The sequence below is a fragment of the Rhipicephalus microplus genome, unplaced genomic scaffold, assembly GCF_043290135.1.
Source record: "Rhipicephalus microplus isolate Deutch F79 unplaced genomic scaffold, USDA_Rmic scaffold_15, whole genome shotgun sequence".
In the NCBI taxonomy this organism is placed as follows: Eukaryota; Metazoa; Arthropoda; class Arachnida; order Ixodida; family Ixodidae; genus Rhipicephalus; species Rhipicephalus microplus.
The window spans coordinates 6,879,576-6,897,949 of NW_027464588.1; the positions used below are offsets into that span (position 1 = coordinate 6,879,576).

General features: G+C 46.7%; 1 protein-coding gene across 3 annotated transcripts in view; it reads left to right on the forward strand.

Moving 5' to 3' along the window:
* The first annotated feature begins 4,558 nt into the window (after positions 1-4,558).
* The window catches only part of LOC119185594 (uncharacterized), a 98,626-nt gene continuing 84,810 nt past the window's right edge, over positions 4,559-18,374 (forward strand). For all 3 annotated transcript variants that reach the window (XM_075883142.1, XM_075883143.1, XM_075883144.1), the window contains exons 1-4: positions 4,559-4,878; positions 5,476-5,560; positions 8,175-8,357; positions 15,525-15,695. In XM_075883142.1, the coding sequence (XP_075739257.1) occupies positions 5,543-5,560; positions 8,175-8,357; positions 15,525-15,695 (372 nt within the window). In that variant the 5' untranslated portion in view covers positions 4,559-4,878; positions 5,476-5,542. The remainder of the gene's footprint in view (positions 4,879-5,475; positions 5,561-8,174; positions 8,358-15,524; positions 15,696-18,374) is intronic.

Consider the following 18,374-nt stretch of genomic DNA (forward strand, 5'->3'; position numbering starts at 1 on the left):
AGTCGCCAGCTTTCGCGTCCTCTTCCGCCATTTGGTGTCCACACTTTTCAGGTACAGGTATCTGTGCACTCTGGCTGCCCAGTTCTTCTCATCTAAATGTCTAAGTCGCTCCTCGAACCGTATTTTACTTTGTGCTTCCCTCGCCTCAAATGAAGCCCAACCCATATCGCCTTGTACAGCCTCGTTTGTAGTCTTACTGTGAGCTCCCAGAGCTAACCTGCCGACTGCCTTTTGGTTAACCTCCAGCCCCGACAGGATATCTGACTTTAAGCATAATACGGCATTAGAGAACGTGAGCGCCGGCACCATTACCCCTTTCCAGATGCCTCGTACTACCTCGTACTTATTGTGTCCCCAAAGTGCTCTATGTTTCATTACTGCTGCATTCCGTCTCCCTTTCAGTCTGAGGTGTTCTTCATGAGCATTCAGGTAGTCTTTTCCTTCATTAAGCCAGATCCCCAAGTATTTGTACTTATTTACTAATGGTATGGCTTCCTGTTGTATCCTTATTGGTGCTACATGAGCTTCCTCGTTGAACACCATGACTCCAGATTTCTGTGGGTTAAAATGTAGGCCTAGGTACGTTGCCTCATCACCACAAATGTCAGCCAGTTTTTGAAGTTCTTCCGCATTATCCGCCAGCAGCACTATATCGTCTGCGTACATCAATCCCGGAATCCGTTGCTCCACTAACACTCCATTGCTTCGGTGTGACAAATCAAAGCCCAATCCACTCTCCTCTAGTCGTCTTTCCATTCCTCTAATGTACAGTGTGAACAGCAATGGCGAAAGAGGGCACCCCTGTTTTAAACCTCTTCGAATGAACACGGGCTCTGTGTATGTACGCCCTTCCCATGTAATGTGTGCCTTGTTACCCTCATATATTTCCCTTAGCAGCCCTACAAATTCCGACCCAATCCCCTCCTCTTCCAGTATATGCCACAGCAATCCCCTGTCCACGTTGTCATAGGCACCCTTTATGTCCAGAAACAGTAGCCATGTTGGTCTGCCCTGTGCTGCCGAAATTTCGATGGTCTGGGTTATGACGAAAAGATTGTCTTCCAAGCGTCGACCCGGCCTAAATCCATTTTGCAGTTCCCCTAAAATACCGTTACTTTCAACCCACTTCAACAACTCGGCTTTGATGGCTTGTATAGCTAATCTATAGAGCACTGACGTGACTGTAATCGGCCTGTAAGAGCTCGCCTTGTCCCTTTCTCCCTTGCCTTTGTAGATCAAACTCATTCTACTTTCGCGCCAGTGCGTAGGAATCCTCTTGGATTTTATAGCGCGCTCGATGGCTCCATACAAGTGCGCCTGTCCCGCTGGTCCCAAATGGTTTATAATCTCTATCGGGATTCCATCCGGTCCTGTTGCCGTACTTTTGGGAACACTGTGTTCTGCCTTTTTCCAGTCCAAAAATTTGATGTTATATTTTTCATCTGCCACTCTTTTATTTTCCACCTGGGTCCAGTTAGCCGACCTCTCGCGTGCTTGGCCGAAAGTCTTTCCGGTGACTCCATGTAGGTATTCTAATGCGCTGTCCCCCAGGAGAACGTTGCCGTCCCCGTCCTGTATCTGAGTCTGCATCTCTTTAGTCGTCGTTCCCAATGCTTTTAAATGGTTCCAGAGATTTCTGGGGGCACTCTTATCCTTCTTACGTATGTCTGATACCCATTTCTCACTCGCAGCTTTAATCTTCGCTTGTACTAGTTTCTGCACCTCAAATTTCTTTTCCCGGTACCGGCTCCACCGTAACTGCACCTCATCATCCTGATATCCCATTTGCTTTGCTTTTCTGTGCAGTCTAGAGGCCCGTCGTCGCTCTTCAATAGCCAGTTTAATTTCCTTGTCCCACAAGCTTCGTGGTTTCCGTTTACTCCTCCAGCGGTTTTTTTTTCCTTACTTTGTTTATTTCCTTTTGTATACAACTAACAACCTCGTCATATTCCCACACCTTTGTTGGCTGTGCTTCTAATTCTCTTTCGATGCTATTGACGATGTCTGCTATCTGCTTTTCGCTTACTTTCGGGAGCCCAACCTCCTGTGTTTTCTTCCTAGCCCCCCAACTGTCAAATTTCAGGATTATACGCCTGTGGTCGCTGCCCAGACTGTTATCTCCTTCTTCATCTATCGTCATTTGGTTCAACCGCTCGTACGTGTGTTCTGAGACCAGGCCGTAGTCTATACAGGACTGTCTACTGCCACTTTGCCACGTTATCTGCCCGTCGCATTTATGTTCCCGGTTAACTATTACCAGTTGCTGTTCTTCACACATATCGATAACCATTGCACCGTTATAGTCAGTATATCCATCCAGATCCTCAATGTGGGCATTTAAATCTCCTACTAATATCACCTCGCCAGATTCTTTAAATTTTTTTATGTCCTTCCTGAGGCAGTCCACCCACTCTTTATTTTGTTCTCTGGCGTCATTCCCTGACCACAGATAGGTCACTCCCAACCGTGTCTTTTTCCCCCCCACCGTTCCACTAACCCATAAGTGCTCCTTACAGCCCTGATTTTCCCTCTGCCAATTCCCTCCTCGCCTAATCAACATGCCCACGCCTCCACCCTTCCTTTCTCCCGCTGCCCTGTTGCACCCCACCCATACGTAATCATCCATCACTGGTGGCTCCTCCATATCTCTCAGGTGGGTTTCTGTCAGAGCGTACACGTCAATTTCTTCTTTCTCGAGTTGGGCTTGTATCTCCATCCATTTTTCCTGCTTGCGGCCGCCTTGCATGTTTATATAACTAATTTTAATCCCCCGGTTAATTTTCCTTTTCTTTCCTTTGTGTTTCCGCCGCCGTGCATCATTGCCCCCTCCTTCCTGCCTTTCACCACCCCCTCCACTCATTCCGCCTTCTTCTTGAACGTTTGGCCTCCCCCCAAAAAAGCCACCGCGCGGGCTGCCAATCGGTGCCCTACATGCTCAGCTAGACGGTTAGTGAAGTGTATGCCGTCAGACACAAACGCCCTGTTGCGGCCTGCACGGACCAGGTTTCGGTTCAGGTTGACCACTTCGAACTTCATCGTTTTACTCAGAGTCCAAAGCTCCCTGTTTGCCGTAACTACCGCCCTTTCTACGTGGACTCCCTGTTTTTGCACCTCCGGCACCGTGCAGACAGCAATCTGCACATCCTCCGAGGTCGCCCTCAGCTCAGTGATCCCCTTCGCAATCTGCTTTGCGAACCCACCCCCGCGTCCCTGCAACACATCGTTCACACACCCCATTACCACAACTAAACTGCGGTCCTCCATTCTATCCCACAGTTGCTCCTTTGCCTGTTGCAACACTTCCCCTACTCTTTTTCCGGGAAGCTTGCTCACCTTCACGCGTTCGTCGTCTCCCACCCTCCCCTTAATCACCTCTCCCACCCTGGCCATGTTGGAGTCGCCGACAACAATCACTTGGCGCCTCCTCTGGTCTTTAGCCGGCACTTTTGCAGGTGTTCGGGGACTACTGTGGTTGACCACGGTAGCCAAAGACCTGGCTGGCGATCCCCCACTTCCCGGCGCCGCCTCGGGGCTTTCTTTGTTACCCGAGTCCGCTCTACGTTGACGGACACTGCTCGTGCGCGCAGCATCAGTCACCCCCTGTGGGTCTGCGTTCCCGCCGGCGTGCCGCTCGTTGTTCTGAGCCCGCGCACTCGCGTCGTCTCCTGCCGCCGGAGTCACGAGCTCTTCCACCCGCTTTTCAAGCTGGGCCTGCTTTTCCCGAGCTTCGTCCAGTTCGGCCACCGTGCGCACCAACTGGGCGGTCTTCGCTTGACCCGCCTTGTCAAGCTCGGCCACTTGCGTCTCGAGAGCCTCCCGCGCTTCTCTTTCCTCCCTCAGGTACCCCTCCAGTTCCTTCACCCTCGCATTCATCTGCTTCTCAAGGCGGTCGAAGCCCTGCCTTGTCCGCTCGCAAGGCCTACATTCGAAGGGCGCCTTCTTAGCGTCCGTCACACTCTCGAACTTTGTCTCGTCCAAGAAGCACCAGCGCAGGCACTCTTGGCACTGCACCTGGCCCTCGTCTCCAGTGCCCGATCTCTTTCTCGGGGCCATTGTTCGGCCAACCCCTAGGCCTAAGTCGCCGGTCACACAAAGCCCGCTACCGATGCCCCAACTTCTCCCTTGAACACTAACGCGCCCGCCGTGCTGCCACCGTTCGGTCACACTAGTTGCTCCCAATTTTCAAAACATTCAAAAAAAAACACCTACCTACCACGTGGCTTTACGCCTCGTTACATTTAGGTTTCCGCTTACTCCCGCTAGCTACGCTTTTATCTGTTTACCTCTATTACTTAAGCCGATCCCTACTTCTACAATCTTATCTCTCGCAAGCAAAAAAGGAACAAAAAACAAAAACTTAGGTTTTCGTCCTCCGGGCCGTCACGTCCGCGCTGCCGCTCCGCCGTCCACCCGCGCTCACCGTCCAACAAAAAACCACCACGGAATCACCATTCCGCCGACAGCGCCACCGCCGCGCTGCTCGAAACGAAGGAGCGGCTCCGAGCTCCCGTTGGCGTCACCTCCCAATTCTAGCCACCATACCTGCACCTCGTGGGCCACAGCGCGCGTGCGCGCTGCGAAAACAGACGTATGGCCGCCGGAAGTGTCGCTGTTCGAACGAAATTTAAATCAGCCGCTGGCTCCCGCCGAGAACCTCGGTTACCTCGGTGCCCCGGCATCGGACAACACCGACTCAGAAGTGACTAGGCAGCCCACAAACTCCTCATTCTCGTTTAGGTGCTTCAGCATTCCATTCGATTCCGTTGTTGCGTTGCTCCTTGGGCCAATGAAACGAAAAAGCGAGCACAAGTGGTAGTGTGTTCCGTGGCGAGCAGTGAGCGACCACTTTGCAGCGGCTACGGTGCTCAAACCCACGAGGTTTGTCAGCTTTCTGTTTTCTCTTAGTTCATTGTTTTTTCACCAAATGATTGATTGATTGATATGTGGCGTTTAACGTCCCAAAACCACCATATGATTATAAGAGACGCCGTAGTAGTGGGCTCCGGAAATTTTGACCACCTGGGCTTCTTTAAAGTGCGCTCAAATCTGAGCACACGGGCCTAGAGCATTTCCGCCTCCATCGGAAATGCAGCCGCCGCAGCCGGCATTCGATCCCGTGACCTGCGGTGCTTTTTCACCAATTCGCAAGCGTTTTTCTGCGCGCGAAACCACTCTCATTAGACACTGCTTGGAGTATGATACCCCACAAAATTATCTTCGCAGGCCAAAGCCGAGTACGTATGGCAAAGCCCGTCTTTGCTGTACGTACTCGGCTCTCCAGAGCGGAGAGAGGGACTAGTTGGGCTAGATCACTTCGTACTGAGGAGAGAGTGCTCTACGAAGTGCTCTCTAGCACTGAGTCCCTGTCGAGCTCGAAGAAGCGACCTCAACAATCTCGTAGCTCACTCGGCCGCTGTACTTAGTAACCTTGCCTGTGCTCACTGGTGCTTGTTTTCTTGGCGTCTGTTGGTGCAGTAGCCCGGCTGTACTCGGACCATTTCGGGCTTGCAGCTTACCTTGGTCGCGACTTGATCTGCCAGTGATGCCGAGGACACACCAGGTGAGCTGCATGAAAATTCCAACTTTTCTTGCACGGTTGGGGTAAGCATCGCCGGTTGGACCTTATGGCGAAATGTTTGCATAATAGTGGTTTGCTCTGTTTTCGTTTTTCTAACACAACGTGAGAAAGTAGATCAGTATACGATATCAACTGTGTTACTCATTCGGCATTAGTATGCAAAGCATGCAGCACATTAGAGCACCGAATGTGAGAGTGGAACAAAAGTTGCTTTAGGAAATATGGTATGATACGAAGAATTGGTAATGACCATTACCTAAACATGAAATAGATATGTTCCCATTCAATGTGAACTTGGTTTACAGCGTGACACCAGAAACACAGACACAAGGAAGCAGGCAGGCAAAAGAGAAAAAAAGAGACTCCGGAGCCCTCCACTATGCCGCTTCTCATAATCACATGGTCGTTTTTGGATGTTAAACACGGCATATAAATCAATCTGTCGCGAAAGAAAAGACAGCATTTTGCACTAATGGGCTCCTACCAGTGCGGTCCTGTCTTTTCTTTTTCTTTTTTCTCTTTTGCTCCTTCCTTGTGTCTGTGTTTCTGATGTGCGCTGTAAACCAAGTTCAGGATAATTCCCAACCAACTGGCCCAACTTGCCATCTTACCAAGATATGTCCCTAAATGAACTGATTTTCTGTGGCTGGTGGCCTTGCTTATATGTTGCTTAAGCCTGCCATGAAAGCTTTGGACGGCACAAAAAGCTATCATCCTCGTTAACCATTGTGACTCACCCAAAGATGAATACCGTGGATGCACATTTCAACTTTGCTGAAGCATCTGTGCAGAGTGCTTCATCGGTGCATACGAGAGAATAACTAGGGAACTGGAAAGGCAGCAGCCACTGTGTGGAAACATCTCCTCCCCCCCCTCATCGAAGTGATCGAAGCCCTGAGCGAACGACGACATGCACATAGATTTATGGGAGGTGCAAACTTTTGTATTTCAGTGAGAGTTTCTGTCCTTGGTGCTAGGGCATCCGTTTTGTGTCTGTGACTCACTGTGGTTTAACTCTCTCAAGCCTCTCTTCGTGGAGAAGCAGCCAACAACACCTAGCCTTGCAACTTCCTACAAGGAAGCAGATCAAACTTAAAAATCAGCCAGATTCACTGTTTCAGGCCTTGCATGACTTAGCGGTAGCTTTGCCACTTTTTTACACTTCAAACTTTTATTTTTCTGATGGTGATCATCGTAGCTTCATGCTGCGACTGGTAGGTCACAATCTTGTCCTTTCTGGTTGAAATGTTTTGACGAACTTTCAACAGAGGAACTTCTGTACTCTGCCACCTGAGCCTTGGTTTAATTGAAAAGTCCTGCTTGAGATGGTTTAAATACTCGCGGTGGCTGGTGATCTTCATATAGTTTGCTAGAACATGTTTGTCATGTGACAAACCTTTATTCTTAATGTCACTGCGAGATGGATTTGTTTAGTATGTGTAGCTTCTATACTTAAATTGTTGACAAATAACGGTTTCTTGTAAATACCTACTTCATTCTCTCTGTAATATTTTTCTTTGTGATGCAACGTTGCACATTCATTTTTTCATTGTAACAGTGGAAAAAATCTTTGTACTCGGCTGTGATTGGGGACAAGATTCTTGAAGTCAAGTTTAATAAATGTTCAGCCTGAGGATTTCTTGTAGCACCGATGTTAGCATGTTGATCCATTAGGCTTGCCTCTCATGACGCCAAATATATGTGATGTATCAATGTAGTTTACTAGCAGCTTTGCAAGTTAGGAGCCCCGCAATACGGAAATTCATTCAATTGGGTCCGCTAAACATAGTTGCACATCTTTTATTTCCCAGCGTGCATTCTGAGGTAATGTCCCTGTGGCTGGTTTGCTATTTGTCGATAAATCAACCACTCCACATTGACGAGCCACCGAGACAACTTTGTGACTTGCGCGGACTTTCAATGCAGTCTGAGAAGCTTAATACATTAAATTTGTTTCAGTCGTTATTGGTGCTGAATTCATAATTGGCCATCGTAAATACTCTGTACAGTGTGGAAAAAGGCTTCAAGGAAGCTAGAGCTTTCTATGCAGAGTAGCACAAGAGAGATAGCATGATGAGTCTCTCTTTGCATAGTCTCCTCATTGGCCTTGGCTTTGCTTCTCATTTTACGCCACAGTTGTTGCTACTAGAAAAGAAACATATGTGTCCTTAACATTGGCTGTAAATCATAAAATCACAAACACATTTAAGAAATTTCTGTGGGCTTTTGTAGGTACAAGCTTGACTGCTGACCCGAACGTGGCGGGATCGTAGCCTGGCCGCGGCCGCTGCATTTCTGATGGAGGCAAAATTGTTTGAGGCTTGTGTCCTTAGATTTAGGTGCAGTTTAAGGAAACACAGGTGGTCGAAATTTGCGAAGCGTTCCACTACGACACCCCTCATAATTGTATAGATTAATACTCTATGCACAGGTACACCTCTAGCTCATTTAAGCGCATTGTTATCAAGGACTGCTATAACGAGTGTCTAGCCGCTCAGGGTTGGACTGGACACCCTCGGTTCTGAACTGATTCACCACCTTCTGAGGGCACGTTCCTGAACATTATGGACATGCCATGCCCTCTCAATCGCTGCAGGTTCTCCAAGGAGGTGCTGCTGCCTCCAGCTCTGCTTCAAAGATGGCCAACTACCAGCACAGCCCCGCACATCGTCGTCGCCTGGCAAACGAGCCAGTTGACTTGTACGTCGCTTCAGCATGGCCACTGCCGAATGGCTCACCTCATGGCCTGGAAGACTCTCAAAAAGACAGGCTAGGTCACGTAAGTAAACGCAGTTTGCACTAACAGCTTCTGTTCAGGTACTACCAGTTGGCTTTGCTTTATGAGGTTTCTCATGTCTGCATCTGCTAGTTGGCAGTGTCGACATGAGGACTTAGTTCGTTTCTCTATTCATGAAGTCAAAGTTTTTTCCTAAGGGAAACTCTTTAGTTTGTTTCAACTTCCAATGAGTGTGTAGAAAACTCTCTCAGGCAGTAGAATAACAGTGGCATTCCAGAATTCTTGTTTAGCTTGGTTGAGAGAAGTTGCTACTGGGGGAGTGTTGTAGAATGTGCATGTGCACAAGCTGCTAACCTACAGAGAAATGCCTGAGACCCAGGTTATTGAGGGGTTCTTTTTATGGCAAGTTAGTTAATGTGTGGTGTCTGTGATCTTACAAAGCAAATGGGTGTCCAATATGATGATCGTTTGAGAATGCTTTTGTTTTCCCGCACAATACGTTTGAATGAACTAGCGGGGGTTTTACTTTACGCTGTTCAATACTCTGATATTTGTGGTGCATTAAGTTTTCTCTGTTTAGAACTGCAGTATACTCATTTTATTTGTAGCATCTTTTTATTGCCCACTCTGCTGCATTCTAATAAAATCTGCATCTTGAATTTTGTATTTATCATTAACCTTTCTTTGTTCAGTGGGCTTAAATACTCGAGTATGTGCTACTATATTATGCGAACAATGCACATAAATCTATCATTTTCATGCAAAGCAGTTATCTTGGTGTAAATTAAACGTTATTTTTAGGCTTGTGCGGATGTTCAAATGCTTCGAATATTCGAACGAATAATAGAGTATTTGAATTCACTTCGATTCGAATTTAGATATCGAATGTTGCCCGTGTGCTCAGATTTGGGTGCACGTTAAAGAACCCAGAGTGGTCGAAATTTCTGGAGCCCTCCACTACGGTGTCTCTCATAATCATATGGTGGTTTTGGGACGTTAAACCGCACATATCAGATTATCTATAAATATAGAATGTTTCGAAGTATTTGCCTTGCCGTTGACCCACCTTACCAGAGAAGACGTCTCATTCGTATGGAATGAACAGCAGCAAAAATCATTCGACGAGCTGCGGCAACACCTTCAGAAGCCACCAGTCCTCGCACACTTTGATGATGACACCCCGACAACAGTGCACACCGACGCTAGCAATGTCGGCTTGGGAGCTGTACTTGTGCAGTGGCAGGATGGTGCTGAACGAGTAATTGCTTACACGAGCAGAACTCTTTCACGTGCGGTAGAAAATTATTCCACCACGGAAAAAGAGGGCCTTGTGGTAGTGTGGGCCATTATGAAATACCGCCCATATCTGTATGGTCGTTCTTTTAATGTTGTCAGCGGCCATCACTCCCTCTGCTGGCTGACAAATTTAAAAGACCCTTTAGGACGGTTGGCGCGCTGGAGCCTGAAGCTTCAAGAATTTGACATGACGGTGGTCTACAGATCGGGGAAGCGACATTCAGACGCCGATTGCCGCCTTTCTCATGCGCCATACGAACCTGCAATGGCTGGTGATGACGATACAGTCTTTGTCGGAGTTGCAAACACTGCTAATATCGCACAGCTGCAACGACACGACCCGGAACTAGAACCCGTATTTCGTTTTTAGATGCGGAAGCATCTTATACTCGCGCCTTGTAGTGCGCCGTCCGCACCGCTTCTCAAACATTCGACAGCTGACGCGCACGCATGCGCCGTCGCGCCGTCGCCCACCATCTGTGCCGCGCGCGCTTCTCCTTCGAGAACATTCGACAGCTGACAGCGCATGCGCCGTCGCGCCGTCGCCATCTGTGCCGCGCGCGCGCTTCTCCTTCGAGAACATTCGACAGCTGACAGCGCATGCGCCGTCGCGCTGTATATATACTCAAGGTTGGCGCTCGCTCGCTCAGTTGCCGCTTGTCCGTTGGTTTGTACGGCGCGTCGACGTCCGAAGTCGCCGTGAAATGAATGCCAACGAATACACAAACAGAATGATCGACGTCCCTTTGACCAGCGCCGGCCAAACTGTTGGCGGAACCGCTTCCGCATCCTCCTCAGTGTTCCCCCGAGGGAACCTGTGGGCAATTTTTTTGGAAGGTCACACTTCAGCGGTACTTAGACTGTTTGCGAGAGGGCTTTTGTCGTTTTGCTTGCGCAACGACGCTCTGTATAAAATAACTTCACGTCGCACGAAAACGGCTACTTATTTGTCGTGCCAACATCTCTAAGGAGTGAAGTATTACAGGCATGCCACGATGAACCAACATCCGGCCACTTGGTTTACACGCGTAGGCTGTGCAGAGTGAGGCAGAAATACTATCGGCCAAGACTGACGGTGACCGTTCAACACTATGTTCGGACGTGCCTTGATTGCCAGCGCAGAAAAGTCCCACCCGTCAAACCACCAGGCCTTCTCCATTCTATTGACGTGCCTGTTACTCCATTCACTCAAGTCGAAATGGATCTTTTGGGCCCATTTCCCGCCTCATAGGCAGGTCGCAGGTGGATAGCCATCGACTACTTCGCTATTTATGCCGAAACCAAGGCTCTGGAGAGGGGCACGGCAAGTGAAGCAGCCCGATTTTTCATGGAGAATGTGGTGCTGAGGCATGGCGCTCCTTCAGTGGTAATAACTGACAGGGGAACTGCATTCGCAGCCGAACCATTACGGATGGTTTTAAGACTTAGTGGCACATCCCACAGGCGAACAATGGCGTATCATTCGCAAGCGAATGGTCTTACGGAGCGTCTCAACAAGACACTTGTGGATATGGTCTGCATGTACGTCGATGTGGTGCATAAAACTGGGACGAGCTCTGGCCGTATGTCACATCCGCCTATAACACGGCTCATCAAGAAACAAGAACGCCATTCCGCCTTCTTCATGGTCGTGAAGTCACCACTATGCTGGATGCTATGCTGCCACACGAGTGCAAAAAGGTTGAGACGGATGCTGATTATATGACCCAGCCTGTCAAAGAAGCCCGACAACTTGCACGCCTACGTATTAGTCGCCAGCAGGACTACGATTCAAGGTGGTACAGCCTTCGTCACCGTCCAGTCTCGTACAAGCCAAGAGAGAAAGTTTGGATGTGGACTTCTATTTTTCACCGTGGCCTCTCGGAAAAAAATATAAAGACGGTACTTCGGGCCTTATAAAGTTCTACGACGTCTCAGTGACAGGTTTTTTGTGATACTGCGCACTCTTTAAGGCGTTGAAGGTGTGCTCCAGAAGTTGTGCACGTTGTTCGGATTAAACCTTATTTCTCTGAATGAACTCGTGCGTTTCCAACGAGTACAAACCACTTTGATCGTAAAACATTGGGACGATGGTTTCTTGAATGGGAGGCTAATGTCACGGCTAAAGGCCGGGCAAGAACACGGAGGACTACGAAGTAATGAGCGTAGACAGCATCCACGGTTGCTCCGAGGAAGATGACGTCGAAACGGCTGCTTTTGTGTTCTGTTAATACAGACCTCGTTTTTCTTGGTCGCATCGTCGTCCTGTATCCTGTTATTTTCACGTCGCGACAATATGAACGAATAGATCTATATTTGTCCCCTTGTAACCGCGTGTAAGGGTAGTTTCACTGCAGTGTAGTAATGTTAAGCTGTGAAAGCACCTTGCTAGGGGAATTTTGCTCTGCCGCGAAGTTCTACTTTAAATTTACAGGGGCCCAGCAACACTGGTTAAGTATGGCCAGCTAACGCTGCTAATCGGTAGTCGAGGCAACCGAGAACATGTGAGCTTAATATTATCGCGCAGCACGTGACCTGGAATTCACAATAAATTCTCAATCGGATAAAAATTGCTCTCTTCTTTCAGCAAATGGCGCCACTATGTCGAAAATCACTCGACACAGCCATGGTACCAGCCATTGGCTGATTTGAGCATGGTTGTTATTGGGGCCACCGTGGGTAGCCGCGTGCGTATTCAAAGAAAAAGAAAAGAAAAAGAGTTCGTAAGGTCACCACGCACACCCGACATATTTTCTTTCCGTATGCCATCTCTCACGGCTTTGCTTCAAGCGCTTTCATCGAGACAAGAAGGGAGAATGAAGTTGTAGCATGTGGGGAATCTCTAAACTCCTCTCATGCTGGACAGGCTCTAAAAGTTTTTACAGCGGTTAATTAGTGAGGCAATAAGCCTCTTTAGTGAATCTATTCCATGGCTACTTGCAAAGTTGTTGAAAAACACTTTGAATGAACATATGATCCTCAAATCGATTGATTTTTTTTGTAACCTTAAAAGCCTGCTTTGTTGACTTATACATTCTAACTGTAATGAATAATGTTACGTATTTTACAGGTTATCACTTGCATCCTACTGAAAGTCAAATCCTGCTACTTCACTAAGTTGTCTCGACTTCATTTGAACGGGAAAGAAAAGAAAGCACTTTTGCGTAGAGGCCTTATTTATATTTAAAAAAAATTGTGCAGGACAGTTAGGTCGTGATAAATATGCCCATTTTTTTTATACATCGTATAGTCTATTTGATTCAAAATTATTTGACTAATATCGTTATTCGCTTCGAACCAAAAATACGCTATTCGCACAAGCCTAGTTATTTTTGTTGTAACACCCTTCTACAGAGATACTCTTGGGCAAATTGTAGGCTACGAATGAATGCACGACTCATGCGCTAATGAGTGCAAAAAAAAATTAGATGCCTTGTCTCTAGGTCTCAATGGCTGCAACCCCAATAATCCTCTGTTAAACAAGGTAACAAGAATCTCTTAGTGGCAGCTAACACTCCAAACAAGGAGGTGTACATATGATTCTTATTAAAATTATGTACTTTATCCAACTTGTAGCAACACCCCTCATCTCGGCACTTCAGACCAAAGTTTTTCGAGACTCCGTTTGTAGTACGGCACGCGGAAATGAGAAATTGATGTGTGAACCCTCATTTAATTGTGCTAAACGAGTGTACCGATTTATGTGTCGTGATATTAGAGGAAAAAAAAAAACTGTGCATTCCTTTATTGTAACGGTCTCTTGGGACCGTCATGCAGTCGGACCTGGCCTGTTGAGTCAAATGCGTGCGGCCATCGGAATATTGGCATTTTTTTGCTGCCACTGTTAAGCACGGTGGCTTACAGCTTGCGCATTAGAACAACCAGATTGTCTGAGTGCATGTCGAGACTGATTTCTTCAGTGCTTTTAGCCGCTTAATGGAATTCACCACCTGCCCCGATGACCTGGCCAATAACGAGGGCCTATCGTAACTACGTAGCTGAGCCAAACCCAGTTTTGGTCCAAATTGCAGTTTTTAAATTTAAAATTGAGGTCACGTGCTTGCGTCAGTGATAAAAGTAATACTCGAACTAGTGAAGATGGAACTGCATATTTTAAAACCTGTGTTCAGAAAATGAGACAACCTGTGCAATGAAACGATAGTCAAGCAGAGTTGTCAGTTTTTGTCCGTAATCTTATTATCGATGGAACATTCCTTCGATGCATGCAGGGTCATCTATTGCAGTGTTATCGCTGGAATGTTCGATAATGTATACATAATTGCTGAACTCTTGTTGCTTGCATACATTGGCACAGCATAAGCAATGAAAGTTCCAGAATTTGTTGGTGTGGCCTGTCCCCATAAGCGGTTAGAAATGTATGCTTTAATAATATAAGAACAGCTGCGGTCTAATGTCCTAAAACGACGTTATGATTATGAAGAACAGTGTAGTGGGGGCAAGTTGGGCCAGTTGGATTACGTTCATAATTGAAAATTTTGTTGAAGCGCACTAAAGTACGGACGCACAGAAGGCTGTACTTGTCAGTCTCTTCTGTCCGTCAGTTTTTAGTGTGCTTCAACAAAATTTTCGAATCTGATCGTAGTGGGGGGCTTTGAAAATTTTGACCAGGTTCTTTATTGTGCTCCTAAAGCCAAGTACATGAGCCTCCCACATTTTTGCATTAATTGAAAGTGCGGCCAATACGGCTGGTATTCGGTCCCGCGACATTAGGGTTAATGTTCGAGCGTAATCGTCGCTACACCACCATAGTGTGCATGTATTGGTTTGGCCAAGTGTAGCATGTTACGCGTTTCTGTCGTCATGGCACTTCTCGGGGCTCTTCTTCTTCTGCGTGGTCATCTGCATTGTTCAAGGCCATCTCAACGATATCTGCATCCGACAGCATACTGGTAACGGGGACGTCCGCCTCGTTAGAAGCTTTGCTCAAAGCCTTCCAAAACCGTTTGCTTGTTTTTAAGCACTGTCGAGAGGATTGACAAGGGGGTGCCGAAATCTTTGGCGATGCACGACTTGCTTCGACGTGCTCTTTCCACTTCCTTGATTAAAGCGACTTTTCTCTCCAACGTTAGCGATTTGTACTGCTTTGGGGGGCAGATCTTGGTTGATATTTGGAAGGATTCGTTGCACAGACCACGCACTGAATATTTGTCTCGCACAGATTGCTGGGAACACAGACAACTACCTTGAACATGCAAGGGCTAGCTTACGTGCTGACGGTGCTGACGGCACGCTGCACACCGTGCAGAAGGCGTTTACAAGTGCACACACTTGATCATTCCCATATTTGCTTGAGAAGGCGGATAGCAAACGGCTGCGACAGCGGGAATTTCGAATTCACCCTTCACAACTGCGTTTAGCACGTATAGTAAGAGCTAAGCATTTGCACAACGTCCTCGTTTCCTGTTGGGAGTGGACTTTGCCTTCTTCCCTCTGGGTCAAGATTTGGAGATATGCGCTGTCCCCTGCAAAAACCTTTCAAGATAAGAGGGGGCAAATGCACGGCGCCTATGGTGGGCGTGGCGAAAAAAAAAGTTTCGTCTTGACCGAGATTTCGAGATATGCGAGTTCGAGTTAACGAGGGTTTACTGTACACCCAGATATAACAAAATATCTTATAACGAAGTAAATAAAAATTGTCTTGCCATAGACGTACTGTTAGGAATGAATTTTCATAACGAACTTTCGGATATGGCAAACTTATTTTTCGTGTAAGATGCAATTTCGCTATGATGAGATTTGAGTGGTTTTGTTCGCATGCAATTTAGGTAATGTATAGTACCGCACACAGGCAGCATCTTTTACGCAAGTTAAAATGGCACTGTCCTATGGCTTCCTTCAGATGTTAAATGCCTTTTCAGCTCTGATCAGGTTAAAAGTAGTGCATGCGCCTCATCGACCTGCCTGTTGCTGCAGGCACATGCAAGCAATACAGTCAGCCCTGCATCCAAGACCACCAGTACCCAATTAAGCGAAGGCCATGCTGTGGGTCAGCCCAGGAGCTTTTTTGGGACCCCCACACGGCCCCTGTCAACAGCTTCGCCTACTTCTCATAAAAAGGGGACCGGTAAACAGAGGCTTCGCCAGGTGAGTGGCTCATAAATGTACCCTAATGAAACGAAAATAAATTGCTATGCACTTGATCTGTAGCACTCGCCTGCAAAAACGAATGAGCACTTTCTCAAACCAAGGTGTCCCAGACCTAGAGCCTTTTTTTAGAGAAGGCCCCCTTTTTGGGAATGTAAATAAAGGGACACTATAGAGAAAAAGCGATTTTTCGCATATTAAAGGAGTACAAATGTCACAATCTCAAAAACGCCACTCTTGCTGCGATACAACGCTTGGCAAGTGAGACAACTCGCGAAAAGAAAATATGGGTAGAGACGCCGCAATGAAACTCATGCACCAGACCGAAGCTTTGTAGATCTCGAAGGCTTCTACTGGGTCCTACGTAGCTTCTAATAGTTAAAAATGAAGCACATTATCATCTGCAATTGCTATAGATCTAGCATACGAAGTTTCAGAATACTTATCTAGCCCATGTCTTGAAATTACGAAAAATACACTTTAAAATTTCGGACGTCACCTGCCAAATTAAAAAACAATAGAACCTTAATTGTCTCCGCTAATAATGAACTTATGTTAGTGAAACATATGGCATTAGAGTTCTTTGAGTGCAATTTGTCAATATAAACCAGCCCGTCGCTTCTCTTTAGTGTCTCTTTAAAATGAAATGTTTAGAGTTGCTTTTAACTTTTGCATAGCATTTGTCAACGTGAACTTCAAGTATTTAATCTTTCTAGTGCAACATGTAGGTTTCGAAACATTAATCAGTTTATCGTGTTAGGAGCAACATCTTTTTTTCAGAACTGGAAGTTGCAGCAAATTGACAGGCAGTGTTTCAACAATGTGTAATTAGTACTGACTGAAAGAAAAGTGTGTTCAAAGTGCTCTTGAACAGAAGTTATATTGCGAACTCATCTTGACGTCGAACACAGATCGGGTTTTTGAAAGTCGAGCAGATTCAGCACCGCCTCCGTGCACTCGAACATCTGTGAAGCAGTCTACTCTTAGCTGAAAAAGCTAAAAGGTTGCAATTTCTGAAGTAATCATTCAGATTTCACAGGTTCGTGCTACATATAGGCTGATGCAATTCTTTCTTCCTTCTGTGAATCTTTTGCCACATTGCATGCTTCTTTAAAATTTAACATTTCCCAATTACATTACAATACTGATCAAGCCAGCTTAGGCTTCGCAACAGTTTTGCAAGCTGGTTGTCCGGGCTTGCAGCTGGCTCAAACCTTACCCGTGCCGGATGAGGTTTGCTACACTTGCAGTAAAGCTTGACATGGTGTTAGAGTCACAGTTATACAATGAAAAGCGCGGCTCTAGCAGAGGCCCCGCTAAGTGGGTGTACTGTATTTCTGCTGTTATATTCGATGACAAGTTCAATCTCGACCGTGGCATCCTCATTTCGACAAGGGGATGCCACTGCCGAGATGGAACTTGTCACTGAATGTAGTACCAGAAATGCAGCATACATACATGAAAATACAGTATAACATAGAAGCACTGATGCAGCCTTAGATTTTTTTTTTCTGAAGGCAGATGAACATAGACTTGCACCCTACACCTACATGTCAATCACTGTGCTATCTAGCTCTTGAGTGGGACTAAATCTACATTCTACTTTATTCGTGGAGGCGACCTCCAGTCGCTTTTATCATCTGGGTGGGGCCTCTACGGCCCACCAAAGTTATTTCAAACTGTAATGCAGATTGTTTATGTGCCTGTTTCAATTAAAGTCCTTCCATTGCAAGCTTTGAAACTGGTTTGCATGTTTTGCTCGTAAAATTCCAGAACTTGAGGTAGCAGTGACTTTACTTGGGCTCGTCTCTTTGTAGCTCTGTTTGGCACATAGCTTGTGTGCTAGGCTTTGTTGGAGTGTTCACTTGTTGTTATTTCAGTTTTGTTGACAGCGCTTATCTTTGCGAACCGTGAAAATGCTCTAGGCATGTGATTCATAATGCCATACCTATAAGACCAGGGCACGCTATTATGTAAACATACCCCGAGTACTTCTTGTTAGGCTAGTTGGTAAAAACATGGCTGAACATAAGGAATGCAAGGCAGAATACGGCTTAGGTTTTACTTGTATAGAGTGGAACCTGCATATATTGAGATCTCAAAGATATTGCAACTATACTCTGTTTCAGAAGTTCCCTTCAGCACTGTGAAGGCTGCAGGGCCCCCAGCCAATGAGACAGGCGATCAGCCCCTCTACATGTATTCATCCGCGCTGTGTCTGCTCATTGAATTGTCCTCCCACGCTCATTGCATGTAACGTGGGTGGTTTATGGACTATATAAAATAAGTAATACTGTCAAACTGGCCATTAATCTTCAGCTTCGGGAAGTTTAGCGTCCTAACTATATGATTTGTGGCTCGACGGAAGATCGGTAGACGCTCGTGCCGGCAGATATCTTCACTTTTTGGCTCTCTGACGCTGTTCGTGGCTCTGGTGTGACTGCTTCTCTTTCGACGCGTTCCTTCTAGTCTTTCGCTGCAATGTTTCTTTTCTATTTTTTTTTGTTTCACCGAAAGAGCATCTGACACGCGCGGAACGCTGTGCGAGGTCGCATGTCTGATATTTGGCGATGCAGTGTTTTTCGCCTGGTGGCACAGCCCTGGCATCAGCGCGTTAGGCTTATCAGATATGGCTACACAAGCAGCATATCTCGCTAATAACGACAAAATGTACCTGAT